Source organism: Callithrix jacchus, chromosome 21 (genome assembly GCF_049354715.1).
Source record: "Callithrix jacchus isolate 240 chromosome 21, calJac240_pri, whole genome shotgun sequence".
NCBI classification, from domain to species: domain Eukaryota; kingdom Metazoa; phylum Chordata; class Mammalia; order Primates; family Cebidae; genus Callithrix; species Callithrix jacchus.
Window position 1 is genome coordinate 49,949,188 of NC_133522.1, and position 16,191 is coordinate 49,965,378.

Below are 16,191 nucleotides of genomic sequence, written 5' to 3' on the forward strand. Positions count from 1 at the left end.
CCAGTGCACCCTGACAGCCCGTCAGGCCCCTGAGCACCGAGCCTCCCCAGTGCACCTGTCCCGCTTTTGCCCCATTCCAGCAGGAACCTTGGGGAGGCAGGACCAGGACACATTCGGAAGCCAGAGGCCTCTGAGCCCCGCCCAGAGCAAGTCTCAGTCCCCAGCCCCCAAGGCAGCTGCCCCTGTGGGTGAGTCAGGCTGGGCGAGACTTCCCAGGAGCGGGCGGGCGAGCAGCGCCTCCATCACACGGAAGCGTCCCCGCCGCAGGGAGGCCGAGGCTCTGGCCCTGATTGGGCACCGGGCGGAGCTGCCTTTGCGCTTTGCGTGGTCGCCGCGGTATAACAGGGGTGCGCGGGGCTGCAGGCGGGGGACACGGGTGCACAGCGGGCGCGGACGCCCCACAGGCCCGCCGGGACCCGAGGCGAGGAGAGGGGCTGCCAGCATCCCGGGACCCCCGCCCAGCCCCAAGCAGACCCCATGGCGGACGCGGTGCTGCGCCGGCTCCTGAGGCTGCACCGCACGGAGATCGCGGTGGCGGTGGACAGCGCCTTCCCCCTGCTGCACGCGCTGGCCGACCACGACGTGGTCCCCGAGGACAAGTTCCAGGTGGGCCCCCGCCCTCCCCTGCCCCAGGCCCTGCGAGTCAGGGGCAGTCCCTGGGGAAGTTCCAGGAGGACCCCGCCTGGAGCCTCCCAGTCCCTCCAGTCCCCCCAGGCCCGTCAGGGTGGCTCAGGCCTGTAATCCCAGCACTTTGGGAGGCCGAAGCGGGTGAATCACCTGAGGTTTGGAGTTCGAGACCAGCCTGACCAACATGTAGAAATCTCATCTCTACTAAAAATATAAAATTAGCTGGGCGTGGTCGCAGGAGCCTGTAATCCCAGCTACTTGGAAAGCTGAGGAAGGAGAATCACTTAAACCCGGGAGGCGGAGGTTGTATGAGCAGAGATCACACCATTGCACTCCAGCCTGGGCAACAAGAGTGAAACTCCATCTCAAAAAAAAAGGCCAAGTGCAGTGATTCACACCTGTAATCCCAGCACTCTGAGAGGCCGAGGCGGGCGGATCACCTGAAGTCAGGAGTTTGAGACCAGGCTGACCAACATGGAGAAACCCCATCTCTATCGAAAATACAAAAAAAACTTAGCTGGGCATGGTGGCACATGCCTATAATCTTAGTTACTCAGGAGGCTGAGGCGGGAGAATTGCTTACCCAGGAGGCGGAGGTTGCAGTGAGCGGAGATCGCGCCATTGCACTCCAGCCTGGGCAACAAGAGCAAAACTCTGTCTCAAAAAAAAAAAAGTTGGCTCTCTTCCCCCAGATATCCCCACACTTCACCCCCAAGCCAAAGGAATGGCCTCCAGGACGCTTCCTTACCCCCACCCTCAACACCCTGAGCTACCACCTGACCCCACCACAAGCTGAGGAGATGGACGTGGAGGTGCCCTGGTCTCCAGTGCCTCTGCTGGGAGCGCCCCCCTCTAGTCACAGTGGTGACAGGCAGGCCGCGGGGTGTGGGTGAGCATGGCAGGGACCCTCATGCCACCCACTGCAGGAGACGCTTCGTCTGAAGGAGAAGGAGGGCTGCCCTCAGGCCTTCCACGCCCTCCTGTCCTGGCTGCTGACCCAGGACTCCGCAGCCATCCTGGACTTCTGGAAGGTTCTGTTCAAGGACTACAACCTGCAGCGCTACGGCCGGCTGCAGCCCATCCTCGACAGCTTCCCCAGAGGTGGGTGCCGGGGGGCCTGGATGCCGGGGGGCCTGGGGCAGCTGCTGCCACCAGCTCAGCCCAGCTAGACTGGAGCTGGAGTGGTGTTTGGGGAGCCTGTGGGTGATGCCCCAGGATGGGCTTGGATCCCAAGAGGCAAAGGGCCCAGGCCTCGCCCACGTGACCACGGTGTCCAGTTCTGGGGCCCAGCCTCCCCTGCAGAAAACTCTTCTCCTGCTTCTGCCCCTGAGCTGCAGATGTGGACCTCAGCCAGCCCCGGAAGGGGAGGAAGCCCCCGGCCATCCCCAAGGCTTTGGTGCCACCACCCAGGCTCCCCACCAAGAGGAAGGCCTCAGAAGAGGCTCGAGCTGCCACGCCAGCAGCCCTGACTCCAAGGGCCACCTCCAGCCCAGGTACCCAGCAGGGGAAGCCAGCTGAGGGCTCCAGTCTTCCCCGGGAGCCTGCGCCCCCTCCCCACCCGGGCTCCCACTCACTGGGATGGAGCCAGCCTGCCTGGGGCTGTGGAGGTCCCCTCTGGGTACTAGACCCACACACTGGACCAGCCTCTCAGCTCCTTCCTGCCCAAAGACTGAGCTCCCCAGGGCTGGCGAAGTAGGCACATGGGTTTTATTTGCTTTCTACTGAGGGGAAACCAGAGCCCCGCAAAGGGAAGGACCCACGGGAGGCTGGGATACCCAGGACTGGACCCCACTCCACACCCTCCCACCTCGGGGCCCCACCCACCAGCACTTACCCCCACCGAGAGGGAGGCCAGGCTGCCCCAGCTCCCCTATTCAGGATCTCAACTGAAGGCCAAGCCCCCCAGGAAGCCGGAGAGCAGCGCAGAGCAGCAGCGCCTTCCGCTTGGGAATGGTGAGCAGGGCCCAGCGGGAGTGCCTCCCTTCTCCCTGGCCAGGGGCAAGGGGTCAGGGGTCAGAGCAGGGCCTGCCCTCTGAGGGCCTGTCCTGGGGACTGGGCACGTGCTGGCCTGGCGTGCAAGGGCCATCCCAAGGGCCAGACCCAGGAAGGGGACACCCTGGCTCCAAGCATGACCTTGCCAGTCCCCTCCGCCCCCACTGCACCCGGTTCTGGGACCCCCTTCTCAGGAACCTCTGCCCGTCCATTCCCTATTCTTCAGGACAAGTCCAGACACTGCTTCCTCCAGAAAATCATCCCTGGCCCCCAGCTGCATGCAGACGGGACCCCTCCCATTTCCCTCTCATTACTTCCAGAGACACCCTGTGCCCACTGCTGTCCTCCCTGAGGGCAGAGACTAGGAACTCTGTGTCCCTCCCAGCACAACACAGGGCCCATGTCATGGGGGGCCTGGTCATTCGTCATTCCTTCCTATCCATGTGCCAGCTGTGCTGACAGTGCCCCCCCAGCACACACACACGAGCACACATGAGCACACACACACGAGCACACACACATGAGCACACACACACGAGCATACACACACACGAGCACACACACAGGAGCACACACACACGAGCGCACACACACGAGCACACACACACACCAGCACACACACACGAGCACACACACATGAGCACGCACACACACGAGCACACACACATGAGCACACACACACCAACACACACGAGCACACACACATGAGCACACACACACGAGCACACACACATGAGCACACACACACACGAGCACACACACATGAGCACACAAACAAACATTCCTGTGTCTCTGCACTTACTGTGGGCTGTCTGCACATGGCAGGACTGGGTCCCCTCCTCAGCCTGCCCTGGCTGGAAGGAGAGGCCTCTGCAGCCAGGTACCACCTGTTCCAGGCATGTGCTTGGGAATGGTCTTCTCCATGGGTGACCACAATGGGTGGTCCCTTTCCCAGGGATTCAGACCATGTCAGCTTCAGTCCAGAGAGCTGTGACCGTGTCCTCTGGGGACGTCCCGGGAGCCCGAGGGGCCGTGGAGGGGATCCTCATCCAGCAGGTGTTTGAGTCAGGTAGACGCTGCGGTGGGGAGGGTGGCTGACGGGGAGACCCAGGCCCCAAGATGTAAGGTGGACCCCGCCCTTTGCGCACTCATGGTCCTACAGCGGACAGAGCTGTTGCTCAGGTAGCCAGAGTTTCTGCCTGTGGTTCTTCTGACTTTGGAGGAGAAATAGGGCCACTGATGTCTCCCAGTTAGGGGGGGGTCTTCTGTGAGGCCAGTGGTCCAGGCATGCATGTCAGCTCAGGGTGCGTGGCACTCTCCATCACCTCCATCCACCCGCAAGGGCCCTCCTGGGCCATGGGGTTGCATCTTTAAGTTCTGCTGGTGCTGATGAGGACCTCCAGGGGGTCTGCACTCCAAGCAGGCCAGCCTGCAGCGCCCTCACCCCCGTATCCTGGCCAGCCTGTGGCGTCCTTGCCCCTGTACCCTGGCCAGCCTGCGGTGCCCTTGCCCCATACCCTGGTCAGGCGCCACCCCATGCAATCACCAGCACCATCTGACCAGGGCACACCAGGGCTGCTGGCGGCAGGCCCACCGTGCCATTGGGGCATTTGATCTCCAGTCCCTGCACGGCTTCTCTTTGGTGCTGGACATGGGCCAGGGACACCGAGGACAGCCAGGGCCCTGGTATTGCACCTCTGGGAGGGCCCCAGGGCCACTGTGTTACTTCCTAAGGCTGTTGGACCAAATTGGCACAAGCTGGAAGCTTAAAACAACAGAATGCCAAGGTCCAGGCGTCCCGGCTGCGCTCCTCTGGAGGCTCAAGGGAACAGTCTTTCCTTGTCCCTCCCGGCTGCTGGCTGTTGTGAGGGTGCCCCGTGCCCTCGTTCCTGGGCTCAGGACCCTACTGCTCCAGGCTATGCCTCTGTGGTCATACAGCTGATTCCTGTGTGTCCCATTTTTGTAAGGACACCAGTGATTGATCTTACGGTCCAGTGCGACCTCATATTAACTAATCACGTCTAGGAAGACCCCAGTTCCAAGTCACACTCTGAGGTTCTGGGTGGACGTGAACTTTGGGGGACACTATTGAATCCCCTTGTGCAGACAGCCCCAGGACAATCCTCGGGCCTGAGTCACCGGTGGGTGGGGGTGGGCTGGAGGAATGCAGGCTGGGGAACTCCACCTGTCCTTGTGAGGCCCCAGCCCAGGGCCTACACCACCACCAAGGCAGGTCCCGCTGGGCGGGTGAGGCAGGACCAGCCAGCGTCTCCTTCCAGGGAGCTCCAAGAAGTGCATCCAGGTCGGGGGAGAGTTTTACACTCCCAGCAAGTTCGAAGATCCCGGTGGTGGGAAGAGCAAGGCCCGCAGTAGCGGTGGCCTGAAGCCTCTGGTTCGACCCAAGGGAGCCCAGGGCGCTACCCCCGTAAGCACCCACCTGTCCCCGGGGAGCCCGGCTCCTGATATACCCCCACCCAGGAACAGCGTGGCCTCCGGGGTGATAGCTCTGCTGGGGGCTGGGGGCTGCTGCTGAGACACCTGGCTCCACAGCCACATGCACCCTCACTGCCCAGGCCACCCCCATTGCTGATGCTCTCTTCCTTGCAGGGTGGAGGTGAGCCTAGGCTGGGCCAGCAGGGCAGGGCTCCCGCCCCTCCGGTCCTCCCCGGTGACCCCCAGCCCCACCAGGTAACGCCCTAGAGCACAGGAGGGCCCCTGTCTGCCCCCGCTCCCCTCCAGCAGGTCCTGCTGCCTCTGTCTCGTCCCAGGCACTCAGGGACCAGCACCAGGGCCCAAGCCCCTCCCCACAGGGTAGAGCTCTTTTTCTGTAATAGTGTTTTTTCCTCATAATATACAATTATAATATTATTTTAAATAAGTCAGAGAAAATGAGGTCCTCTCAGGTGTTTGGCCCAGGCTGTACCCCGACGATCTCCGATGGGCGAAGTGAAGTCACTGCTGGGTGGGACCAGCCTAACCTGGGTGTCTGGGGGGGCTTCTGTCTGGGAGGCCCCTGAAGGCATAGCAGGCACCATCCAGGCAGGGCACCAGGAGGGTGGGGCCGAGGGCAGAGGGTTCCGCAGGCGCTGAGGTCAGGAGGGGCTCCCTGGGCCTGGCCCCACTGCCCTGTGAGGAAGGGCGTGTGGTGGGGGTGTATAGCTCCCTGGCCCCTGGAACACAGCAGCCCTGAAGAAACCGGGCTTTCTTCCCAGTAAGGATGGCAGGTGTATGTCAGAGACGAGATGGACAGGAAGCAGGGGGTCAGGGTGGAATTTCAGGCCCCAGCAGCATGGGGGCAGGGCAGAGCCTGGGGAGCTCAGGCCCCCAGAGACTCTGTGGAGAGCCGTTTCGGGGAGGAGGTGGCTCTCAGGAGGGTGCTGCACCCCAGCCCTCTCTTACCCGTCCCAGAAGAACGAGGACGAGTGTGCCGTGTGCCGGGACGGCGGGGAGCTCATCTGCTGTGACGGCTGCCCTCGAGCCTTCCACCTGGCCTGCCTGACCCCGCCACTCCGGGAGATCCCCAGGTGAGCCAGCACCTCTGCCAGTGCAAACTGGCATCCCGCTTCACGGCCCCCTCCACCTGCTGATGCTGAAGGAAAGCCACCCCGAAGCTCTCCCATCCATGAGGGAGCGGGGCTCTGGGTCAGGTCACTGGGTCGTGGGGATGGGGCTTGGGGTTTTTCCACCCTGCCACCTGCCCCCTGGCCTGGTCACACTGGCCGCCCAGCCTGGACAGCCGGGCCCGTGAGGGCAGCAAAGCAGAACAGAGGCCCAGGGTGGAGATGCTGGGCGGGGTCCAAGCCCACTCCAGGCTCCAGCCCACAGTCCCATGAGTAACCGGCCCCCATCCCAGAGTCCCACCCCAGGCAGGGCTGGGGAGCACAGAGGCCACAGAGCTGCACCCCCAAAGGCAGGTGGGACTTTACCAATGTCCAGGATCCCAGGTTTAGTGGGGCCAGAGGCCTCCTCTGCGTTCACACCCTGGCAATCCCTCCCCACAGCACACTGGGCCCTGTCTCCACCCCAACTCCGCAGGAAGTGGCAGTCTGTGGGAGGAAGAGCTCTGGGTGGAGTGGGGACCCCACGTTCCAGCGAGGCTCTGCCCCAGCCCCTGAGTGGCTGTCACCAGGCCCCCTCTCAGCCTCACACAGCATCACCAGAATAAGGGGCACAGCGGGGGGCATCCTTTGGCTCCTTCTGAAGCCCTCTCCTTGCTGTCTCTCTCTGCCCTTGGTCACCTCCCGTTCTGCCGGGCGCCATTCCCCTTAAGGAAACGGGTGGGTCCCGGACATACACAGTCAGCTTGGGGAGGCCCCTGGCAGGGCCCAGCCCTGAGAGGCAGGCATGGCCACTGCACTGGAGATTCCGGGGTTCATCAGAGAAGCACGCGAAGGGGACCCTGATCACGCTGGCCAGGGCAACCCCACATGGGCAAATGTCCCCTGCTGGGCTCTCCCTGCTCTAGTCTCTGCCCAGCTCCCCGCTGTGCCTTGGTTTCCTGTCTGTAAAAGGACTTGGTGCTGTTGAGCCCTGGGGCCCCGTCCTTGGATTTGGGGATCTGTCACCCCGTTTTGTTCTGTATCTCTGACTGGTGGACACGCGAGCAGTGGGACCTGGAGGTGCTCCAGCTGCCTGCAGGCGACAGTCTCTGAGATGCGGCCCCGGGGAGAGGAGCCCCGGCCCCAGGAGCCACCCGTGGAGACCGCGGTATGGCCACGCCCACTCCAGTCCTGGCCACCCCTCCTGTCTGCCTGCCCCCTGGAGTCCTATGGGACAGGCCTGTCCCAGCCATAGCACTGTCTCCCCACAATGCCCAAGCCCAGTCCTTGTGGTCTTCCACGGCGGAGCCCCCATCACGGTTCCTGCCAGCCTGAACCCAGCTTCCGGCTGTGGGGCCCGCCCGGGGGAGGCACGATGAGCACTGAGAAGCCCCAGAGCTGTGCTCCTCTGGCTGCTGCTGCGAAGATAGCAGGGCCACCATGCACACCCCATGCAGAGCCAGCGTTCCCTCCCACAGCCCTGAGGGCTCGGTGTCGCTGGGTGAGGATGGAGGACCACAGGGCCGGGAACTGCCACAGGCCTTTCCCACCCAGCGTGGATGCCTTCCGCCACGCTGGCCTCCACCCCTACCCCGCTGTCCAGGTTTCAGGGTCCCAGCAGTCACCAACTGGGTGGAGCTGGGCAGGTCCCTGCTGCCCCTCTGAATGCTGACCCTTGGGTTCCAGCTCCCCCTGGGGCAGAGGTCAGCGGGAGAGGAGTTGAGGGGTCCACCCGGGGAGCCCCCAGCCAGCATGGACACGTCTCTCATCTACAAGCACCTGCCAGCCCTGCCTCCCGCAGCCCCCCTGCCAGGGCTGGACCCCTCGGCCCTTCACCCCCTACTGTGTGTGAGCCCTGAGGGGCAGCAGGTGAGCCGGGAGTGGGGGTCAGGGTGGGAGCCCAGGACCTACAGGGCTGAATTCACCTGAAACGGAAGAAGAAGGAGGCACAGGGCCTGGGGCTGTGAGGGGAGCGTGGGGGCTGGTGGGGGGAGTGTGGGGGGCTGTAGGGGGAAGGGGAGGCTTCCGGACACGTCCTCTCATTGCTCCTGGACCTCCACTCCAGCTCCTGGCCCTGGGCATCACTGCTTCCCACACAAGGCAGGACAATGAGGGGAGGATGACTCAGTGCAAGTGGGAGCGAAGCTTTCCTCATCCCCCCACCGTGCCTCGTCCCCCCACCGTGCCTCGTCCCCCCACCGTGCCTCTTCCCCCCACCGTGCCTCGTCCCCCACCGTGCCTCGTCCCCCCACCGTGTCTCGTCCCCTCACCGTGCCTCATCCCCCCACCGTGCCTTGCCCCCCGACACCGTGCCTCATCCCCCCACCGTGCCTCGTCCCCCGACACCGTGCCTCATCCCCCACCATGCCTCATCCCCGCACCGTGCCTCATCCCCCCACCGTGCCTCGTCCCCCGACACCGTGCCTCATCCCCCACCGTGCCTCATCCCCCACCGTGCCTCGTCCCCCACCGTGCCTCATCCCCCACTGTGCCTCATCCTCACTCAGCCTCATCCCCCCACCGTGCCTCATTCCACCCCCCACCGTGTCTCATCCTAACTCTGCCTCATCCCCCCACTGTGCCTCATCCTCACTCTGCCTCATCCCCCCACCGCGCCTCATCCCCCCCGTGCCTCATTCCTCCCCCCACCGTGCCTCATCCTCACTCTGCCTCATCCTCCATCACATGTCATGCCCCCACCACTGTGCCCATCCCCACCACTGCACCTCATCCCCCCACCGTGCCTCATTCCGCCCCCCACCGTGCCTCATCCTCACTCTGCCTCATCCTCCATCACATGTCATGCCCCCACCACTGTGCCCATCCCCACCACTGCACCTCATCCCCCCACCGTGCCTCATTCCGCCCCCCACCGTGCCTCATCCTCACTCTGCCTCATCCCCCAACACCACACCTCATGCCCCCACTGCACCTCATCCCACTCACCATGCTTCATCCCCCCACCTTGCTTCACATCCCCACACCACTCTTCATCCCTCCCACTGCTCCTCACCCCCCTACCGGGCCTCATCCTCCCCACCTTGCCTGATCCCCCCCACTAAAGCCCTGTGGGCAATGCCCTTCGGGAGAGCCCGGAACTCAGCCCCGAAGGAGGCTGGCCCACCAAGTGGGCGAGAGGTTGGGCTCCTGGCTTGCCTGAGGTGCCTGTGGGGCCCCTGCCTCCTGGGACCGGACTGGTCCCGCTGTCCCTCTGTCTCTGAGCAGCACCGTAGGCTTCCCACTCATGCCCAGGCCCACCGTCCATTTCTGGGTGGTCCCAGGGAAGAGCGGGGAGGCCACCCCCCTCCTCGCCCCTCACTATTGCCTCCTGCAGCATCCGGCTCCCGGTGCGCGGTGCGGGGTGTGTGGAGATGGCACAGACACACTGCGGTGTGCTCACTGCGCTGCTGCCTTCCACTGGCGCTGCCACTTCCCGGCAGGCGCCCCCCGGGCAGGGTGAGTGAGTGCGGTTCACATGGAGGCCCCAACCCACACCCCACACCCCACACCTCCCACCCACACCATACACTCCACAACCACACCCCACCTTCACCCTACACCCCACCCCTCATTCACACCCACACCCTATACCCCCACCCCCATCCACACCCACACCTAAGCCCTACACCCCACCCCACACCCTACACCCCACGCCTCATTCACACCCACACCCTACACCCCCACCCCCACCCTACACCCCACACCTCATTCACATCCACACCCTATACCTCCACCCCCCATCCACACCCACACCCAAGCCCTACACCCCACCCCACACCCTACACCCCACCACTACCTACATCTCACCCCATACCCCCACCCCCACCCCACACCCCACCCTACCCCACACCCACATCCCCACCCACAGTCCTCCCTACACCCCAGACCTCCTATCCCCTACTCACCACCCATGCCCACACCCCACACCTCGCACCAGCACCCACACCCACACCCCAAGGGGCACTCCTGCCCCCGCGAGCCTGGCAGCCCTCCCCCTCCTCTGCTCAGGACAGGCCTTCGCTGCAGATCCTGCTCAGGAGACCTGACACCGGCCCCTGTGGAGGGGGCACCGGCCCCCAGCCCCGCCCACCTGGGCCCCGGGCCCACCAAGGTCAGTGCCACAGGGACCCTGCATGTGTGCCAGTGAGGTGGGGGTGGGGACGCCCTGGGTTGCAAGTGGGGAGAGCACATCTCAGGGCAGACCCTGGGTGCCAGCTTCGAGTGTTTGTGCCACACCCACCAACCATGTGCTCATTATTTGTAGTAAATATTTTCCCTTCTCGGCCCGGCAAGGTGACTCACGCTTGTAATCCCAGCTACTCGGGAGGCTGAGGCAGGAGAATCACTTGAGCCCAGGATGTGGAGGTTGCAGTGAGCCAAGATTGTGCCACTGAACTCCAGCCTGGGCAATAAGAGCAAAACTCCATCTCAAAAAATATTTATATATATTTTCCATCAAACGAACTCTTTCTGGCAACTTAAGTATAGTTAAACAGGAAGCTCTCCCCAAGGGCTGGTGACGGTGAGATCAGGGTTGGCTGCGAGGCCCTCACAGCACAGGCCTGAGAGTCTGCCAGGGCACCCTGGGTGGGGTGAGGGGAGAGCAGGAGCAAACCCCCACCCCACGTGACCCCTCCAGATATCTCACCCGCAGCCCTCCCTGGGGCCAGGATCCACCCATTTTGTGGCTGGAGCCCTCCCAGAGAGGCAAAGCGACACCAGGTCCAGTCAGTAGGCTCTTCCTGTCCTCCCACTCTGGTGTTAGAGGGGGCCCGGGTGGTGGGGAGACCCGTGACTGCTGGGGTGGCCACGCTTGCCCTGGAGCTGGGTATGGGGGAGGCCCGAGTCCCTGCTGCATGAACCTCCAGGGGTGGTGGCCTCTTGCCTTGACTGTCCCTAGCAGAGGCCTTCTGAGCACGTCCCAGCCTCTGTGGAACCTTTAGGGATCCTGGGTGATTACATGTCCCACTCGCTCCATGTGGCTCCTGCTCCTTCCCAGCTGTGCCTCCACCCTGTTGTGTGGGTGACGGGCCACTTGGCGTGGTACTCCCCAGGAGGGTGACAGCCCGCCCCGGCGTGGTACTCCCCAGGAGGGTGACAGCCCACTGCGGGCATCGTACTCCCCAGGAGGGTGACATCCTGCCCCGGCATGCAGGCTCTGGCCTGGCATGGCACAAGCCTCAGACCAAGCCCTGCCCTTCGGGGCTCGTGTGGACACTGCCCCCTTCCTTCTGGAAGCCTCCCTCCGTGTGTCTGGGGGCCCAGCCAAGCCTAAATCAGATGCCCCTGCCCTGCCCAGGTGGTCTTTCTGTGGCTGCTCAAGCAGCGGTCCTTGTCATTGACCTCCTGGGCTCTGTCTCTGAACAGCAGAGGCCTCTTTCTCTTCACCGTGATGTGAAATGTGGCACCATGTTGGAGGAAAAGTCCTGCCGGCCTTGGCCCCTCCCCAGCCTGCGCCCTTCCCTGGGGAAGGTTGTGTGTAGCCCCCGACCCCGTCTTGAGTAGGTCTCCCACCCCCTGACAGCATCCTTAGGACTAGGGAGCATCCAGGACTTTCCCTCCAGACCCAGCAGCTCCCCCTCAGCCAGCAGGGCTGCAGAGCCTTATGCTGCCAGCGTTCCCTGGAGTGGAGGAGCTGACATGTGGCTGTTTTGGGTTACAAATGGGGGATTCCATTAATACAGTCTCCACTCTGCAGGGGACGCCCGCCTGGGGACCTCCCCCACTCTGACCGCTCACCCACGGCATGGCTGGCCCTGGTGGTACTTGCTGGGGGTGGGGCTGGCATGGACCAGGCACTTTCCTCTCTGGGCCTCAGGCTTCCACCTCAGAGTGGGGGCTCCTTGCTGGTTCCCTGAGTTCCCTTGTTTTCCCCAGGAGGCTGTGCAGTATGCAGGCTGTCTGGGGGCCTTGGGCAGCTGGTTTCCCCAGTGGGCAGGACCCTGGGCAGGCATCCCCAGCCCCCTCATGCCCACACCACCTGATGCCCCTGCCCCAAAGGAGCTGGGTGTAAGAATTCCCACCTCAGTGGGGGGAAGCACCCCTGAGGCCCTAGGCCCTGTGGCCCCTGTGGGGAGTCTTGCTTCTGTGTCCCCTGACGGCTGTGGGAGTTGGGTTGACCTCTTCTCTTTCCTGGGTTCCAGGACGACACTGACAGTCAGGAGCCCACTCTGCACAGGGATGACCTGGAGTCCCTCTTGAGCGAGGTAACTGACGCCTCCCCTGGCCTCTGAGGCACCTGCCGTTCCTCCACTCCCCTCTCCCACCTCGGCCACCACTCAGGCTCTCCACTCTGGGCACGCTGAAGGCTGCAGGCCCCCGCCGCTCCTGAGCCACGGAAACTCAGGCTGCCTCTGCTCCACCCACCAGCAGGAGCCCAGTGCTGCTGAGCCCCCAGCACCCTCCACAGGTGCCCCCAGCCCCCCACGGGAACCCCAGTGCTGCTGAGCCCCCAGCACCCTCCACAGGCGCCCCCAGCCCCCCACAGGAACCCCAGTGCTGCTGAGCCCCCAGCACCCTCCACAGGTGCCCCCAGCCCCCCACGGGAACCCCAGTGCTGCTGAGCCCCCAGCACCCTCCACAGGCGCACCCTCAGACCCCCACAGGAGCCCCAGTGCTGCTGAGCCTCCAGCATCCCCACAGGTGCCCCCAGCCGCCCACAGGAACTCCAGGGCTGCTGAGACCCTGGCACACCCCCCAGGCGCCCCCAGCCCCCCACAGGAACCCCAGCGCTGCTGAACCCCCGGCAGCCCCCACAGGAGTCCCCCAGTCCCACACACAGGAGCCCCAGTGCTGCTGAACCCCGGGCACCCCCCACAGGTGCCCCCCAGTCCCATCCACAGGAGCCTCCCCATCCCCTCCCCCTGCAGGAGCCCAGTACTGCTGAGCCCCCCCGTGGCCCCTCCCCCGAGCACCTGGACCCTGGCAGGCAGAGGCTGGAGCACCAGGCTCAAGATCCACTTACCCTGGGGAGGGCCCAGCCCAGACCCTCCGTCCCTCCGAGAGCTGTGTGCCCTTCCCTCTCAGGCTTCTCTAAGCTACAATGGGGAGGTAGAATCTGGGGAAATGTGTCTTTTAAGGGCCCTGTTTTTGACAAGAGGACAAGCTCCTCCAGCCTCCACGTGTTCCCCTCAGTGTCTGGCGTGGCGTCTGGGGGTCCTAGCTGACCATGGGGTGGGGGTCCCGCCCTGTGCAGTGGTGTGCCCCACACACCCTGATGGTGCGGGTGTCGAGACAACCACAGGCCCTGGGAGTGGGCGAGGGGACCCGGTGCTGGGTAAGGGTGCTGCCCCTCTGGACAGGGCCCCCGGATATACCTGGAGAGAGGAGGGGCGGGCTCACAGCCTCCCTGGGGCTTATTCTGTTGGCACTGTGGGCCCTGTAGCCCCATCCTGTGGGAACACTGGGCTCCTGAGCAGAACAAGAAGCAGCTGGCCCTGACCCTCCACCATGAAGGAGCCACCAGAGGAGGTGGAAGTGCCACCGGGTAGTGCCACGGGTTATGGAGTGCGGTGAAATACACAGGTCCTCCTCAGATGGCCTGTGCCATGGGGCCTCGGGCCTGTTTCCCCACCTTTGAATTAGAGGGAAGGCTGGACGGTGACTTCTAATGAAAGCCATGATCCTGTGGCCGTGGCAGGGGCACACCTGGAGTTCTCTCTGCCGCTCTGTTCCACAGCACGCCTTCGACGGCATCCTGCAGTGGGCCATCCAGAGCATGGCCCGCCCACTGGCGGAGGCGGCCCCCTTCCCCTCCTGACCCCGGACGGCCAGGATAGCCAGCGGCCTGGAGCTGCCCTCCCTCCCACCGGGCAGCAGACGGCGCTGAGCTCCCCCTCACACCACGCAGCTCTGATCAGAGGGCGCCGAGAAGGACACCTCCTCCCTTAGCCCTGAAGCCCTGAAGCTGGGACCAACAAGAAGGGGCGGCACCTCGTCTTGTCCTCAGCTGCAGACACAGCCCTGTGTTGTGGGGACCGCAGCCATCACGCCTGGAAATTAAAACCTGTGGTTTCGAGTTGCTTGTTGGGGGGGCATTTGTTTGGGGCATTCCTACACCTGGTGCCTGAAGTGTTGGCCATGCCAGCTGGAAGGGAGCCTGCCTAAGGGAAGAGCAGTACCCGTGGGCGGGCATCACAGCGACAAGCCCACAAGGCTCTGTCCCCTGCCTCCCTCTGCCCCCCAGCAACACCGAAGCCCTCGCTGTGGCCCTTAGGTGCTGTGTGGTCCAGCCCCACCCCACCCAGCCTCCACCCCTGGCTGTGCTCTTGGCCTCCCTCTGTTCCCCAGGCAGCCAGGCTGGTTCTTACCTGCTGGCCTCCGCACAGGTGTTCCCTCTGCCTGCACGTTCTTTTCCCCAGCGGTCTGAGTCCGGCTTCTCATCATTGACATCTCAGCTCCAATGTCATCTCCTCATTCATTCATTCATTTAAGAAACCTCTTTTTTTTTAAGAGATGGGGTTTTACCATGTTGGCCAGGATGGTCTCGATCTCCTGACCTGGTAATCTACCCGCCTTGGCTTCCCAAGGCGCTGGGATTACAAGCGGGGGCCACACACCCAGCCTAAGAAAGCTTTATTATACAGCTTCTGTGCTCTGAGCATTTTCCTGGGACTTAGGGGGCACCTGAGGGACATTCTGGTGGGAGAAGTGGATCATGGAAAGGAGGGTGACCTGGGACGGGGTAACTGCTGCAAAGCAGGAAACGGGCAGGGCGGGCTGTGCGTGTGCTGGGGTTGCAGGGACCCTGTGGAGGAAGAAAGGAGCTGGAGGTGTGCCGGCAAGTGCAGAGGCTGAGGGAGCCTGCGTGGCAGGAGTGCAGGTGGATGCCAGGGATTGGGGCACAGCAGCCACCATGGGGAGGCACAGACGGTGCTGTGCCTTACCCTGTTCATGGCACCCGCCACGGCTGGCAGCCTCTGCCCTGGCTTCCATCTACCTAAGGACAGCAGCTGGGAGGGGAGGACCCTGTCCAGTTCTCGGCCACAACTCAAAGTCCAGCTCAGCTGGTCAGTCAGCATCGGTGGAAGGAGATGACGGAGCTGCCACAACTCCCCATCACGGGGCTCCCGGCGCAGCCTCCCCAGGTGAGAATTGTGAGACCTGGGGCTGGGGAGTGGCTGCAGGTCTCTCCGTGCATGGGTGCCAGTGTGAGACCCCAGCCAGGAAGGAGCAATGACTGGGGTGGTGGCGAAGACTCACAGTCCTTGATCCCTTGGGGCCTGGCAGGCTTGCTTGGCCCCCTCTGGAGACCCTCTGCACCCCTTTACTGGGCGCACAGCCTCCTGAGGTGCTGAAGGCCTGCAGACCCCGTGAAGGCAGCCCCTGTGAGGGGTGGGCGGGGCCAGGACCACCCAGGACGGCTGGGGCCTGACCAATGCCCCAGGGGAAGGGGAAGAGCCCAGGATCTCTTTGTTGAGTTGTCTGAACACAGAGGCCTTCCCAGCTCGCATGCTGGTGTTGTAGGAGCAGGTGGGCAGCTGTCCCAGGCCGGGCCCGACCCTTGGGACAGCCCCAGTGGAAGAGCGGGAAAGTACTCCTGCACCTAGGCTGCAAAGCCGGATTAGGGACGTCCGCCAGCCAGCAGCGCTGACCTAAGAGCTCCCTGCGCCATCCCTCTGGACCAGACTTCGGTAGACGTGTTCTTAGGTCTATGAAATGTAAACGAGCTCGTGTCTCCTCCCCTGTGCCACGAGAGAGATTGGCTCTTTATTTCAGTCTAGGCAGAGACAGAAGAACGTCGAATGAGAGCAAATGAGAGCGCAATTAGGGTCTTGTCTGGTTGTCTGCTGCCCACGAAGAACTCTGCTGTCCAGGCGCTGCTTGGCTTCCTATCCCAGCAGACTGCAGCGTTAGGGCCTTTTCCACCTCCTTGTGGCTGGCACCGTGAGCACCTGAGACAGACTGAAGCCTCCCTAAGAGACTGAAGAGAGGAACGGGTGTCGGATACTCAGGCATGGAGACCCACGAAGGCAAGCTTGTGAGTGGCGCAGCCTTGTTGGCCTACACACTTTGGTTTGATGCCACTCAGGTG

General features: G+C 63.5%; 1 protein-coding gene across 8 annotated transcripts; it reads left to right on the forward strand.

Annotated features, from left to right (window-relative positions):
- The first annotated feature begins 315 nt into the window (after nt 1-315).
- AIRE (autoimmune regulator) lies at nt 316-14,175 on the forward strand. 8 transcript variants are annotated; one of them, XR_013530648.1, is made up of 14 exons: nt 316-606; nt 1,554-1,728; nt 1,965-2,120; nt 2,455-2,580; nt 3,575-3,688; nt 4,899-5,044; nt 5,227-5,307; nt 6,028-6,143; nt 7,227-7,326; nt 7,845-8,027; nt 9,493-9,614; nt 10,172-10,269; nt 12,302-12,364; nt 13,837-14,175. XR_013530648.1 is itself a non-coding variant. In XM_078358725.1 (14 exons), the coding sequence occupies exons 1-14, from the start codon at nt 478-480 to the stop codon at nt 13,915-13,917; spliced, it is 1,695 nt and encodes a 564-aa protein (XP_078214851.1). In that variant the 5' UTR covers nt 316-477; the 3' UTR covers nt 13,918-14,175. The 8 variants fall into 8 exon arrangements, 4 of the variants coding, with proteins under 4 accessions (XP_078214851.1, XP_078214852.1, XP_078214853.1 ...); XR_013530649.1 differs by having other exon boundaries at nt 6,031-6,143; XR_013530650.1 differs by having other exon boundaries at nt 2,506-2,580.
- The last annotated feature ends 2,016 nt before the right edge of the window (nt 14,176-16,191 follow it).

Excerpts from the sequence above, each read along its gene's own strand:
- AIRE (XM_078358725.1), top strand. The coding sequence starts at position 478 with ATGGCGGACGCGGTGCTGCGCCGGCTCCTGAGGCTGCACCGCACGGAG. Across the intron at positions 607-1,553 it reads TCCCCGAGGACAAGTTCCAG|GAGACGCTTCGTCTGAAGGA; the intron begins GTGGGCCCCCGC and ends CACCCACTGCAG. Across the intron at positions 10,270-12,301 it reads TGGGCCCCGGGCCCACCAAG|GACGACACTGACAGTCAGGA; the intron begins GTCAGTGCCACA and ends CCTGGGTTCCAG.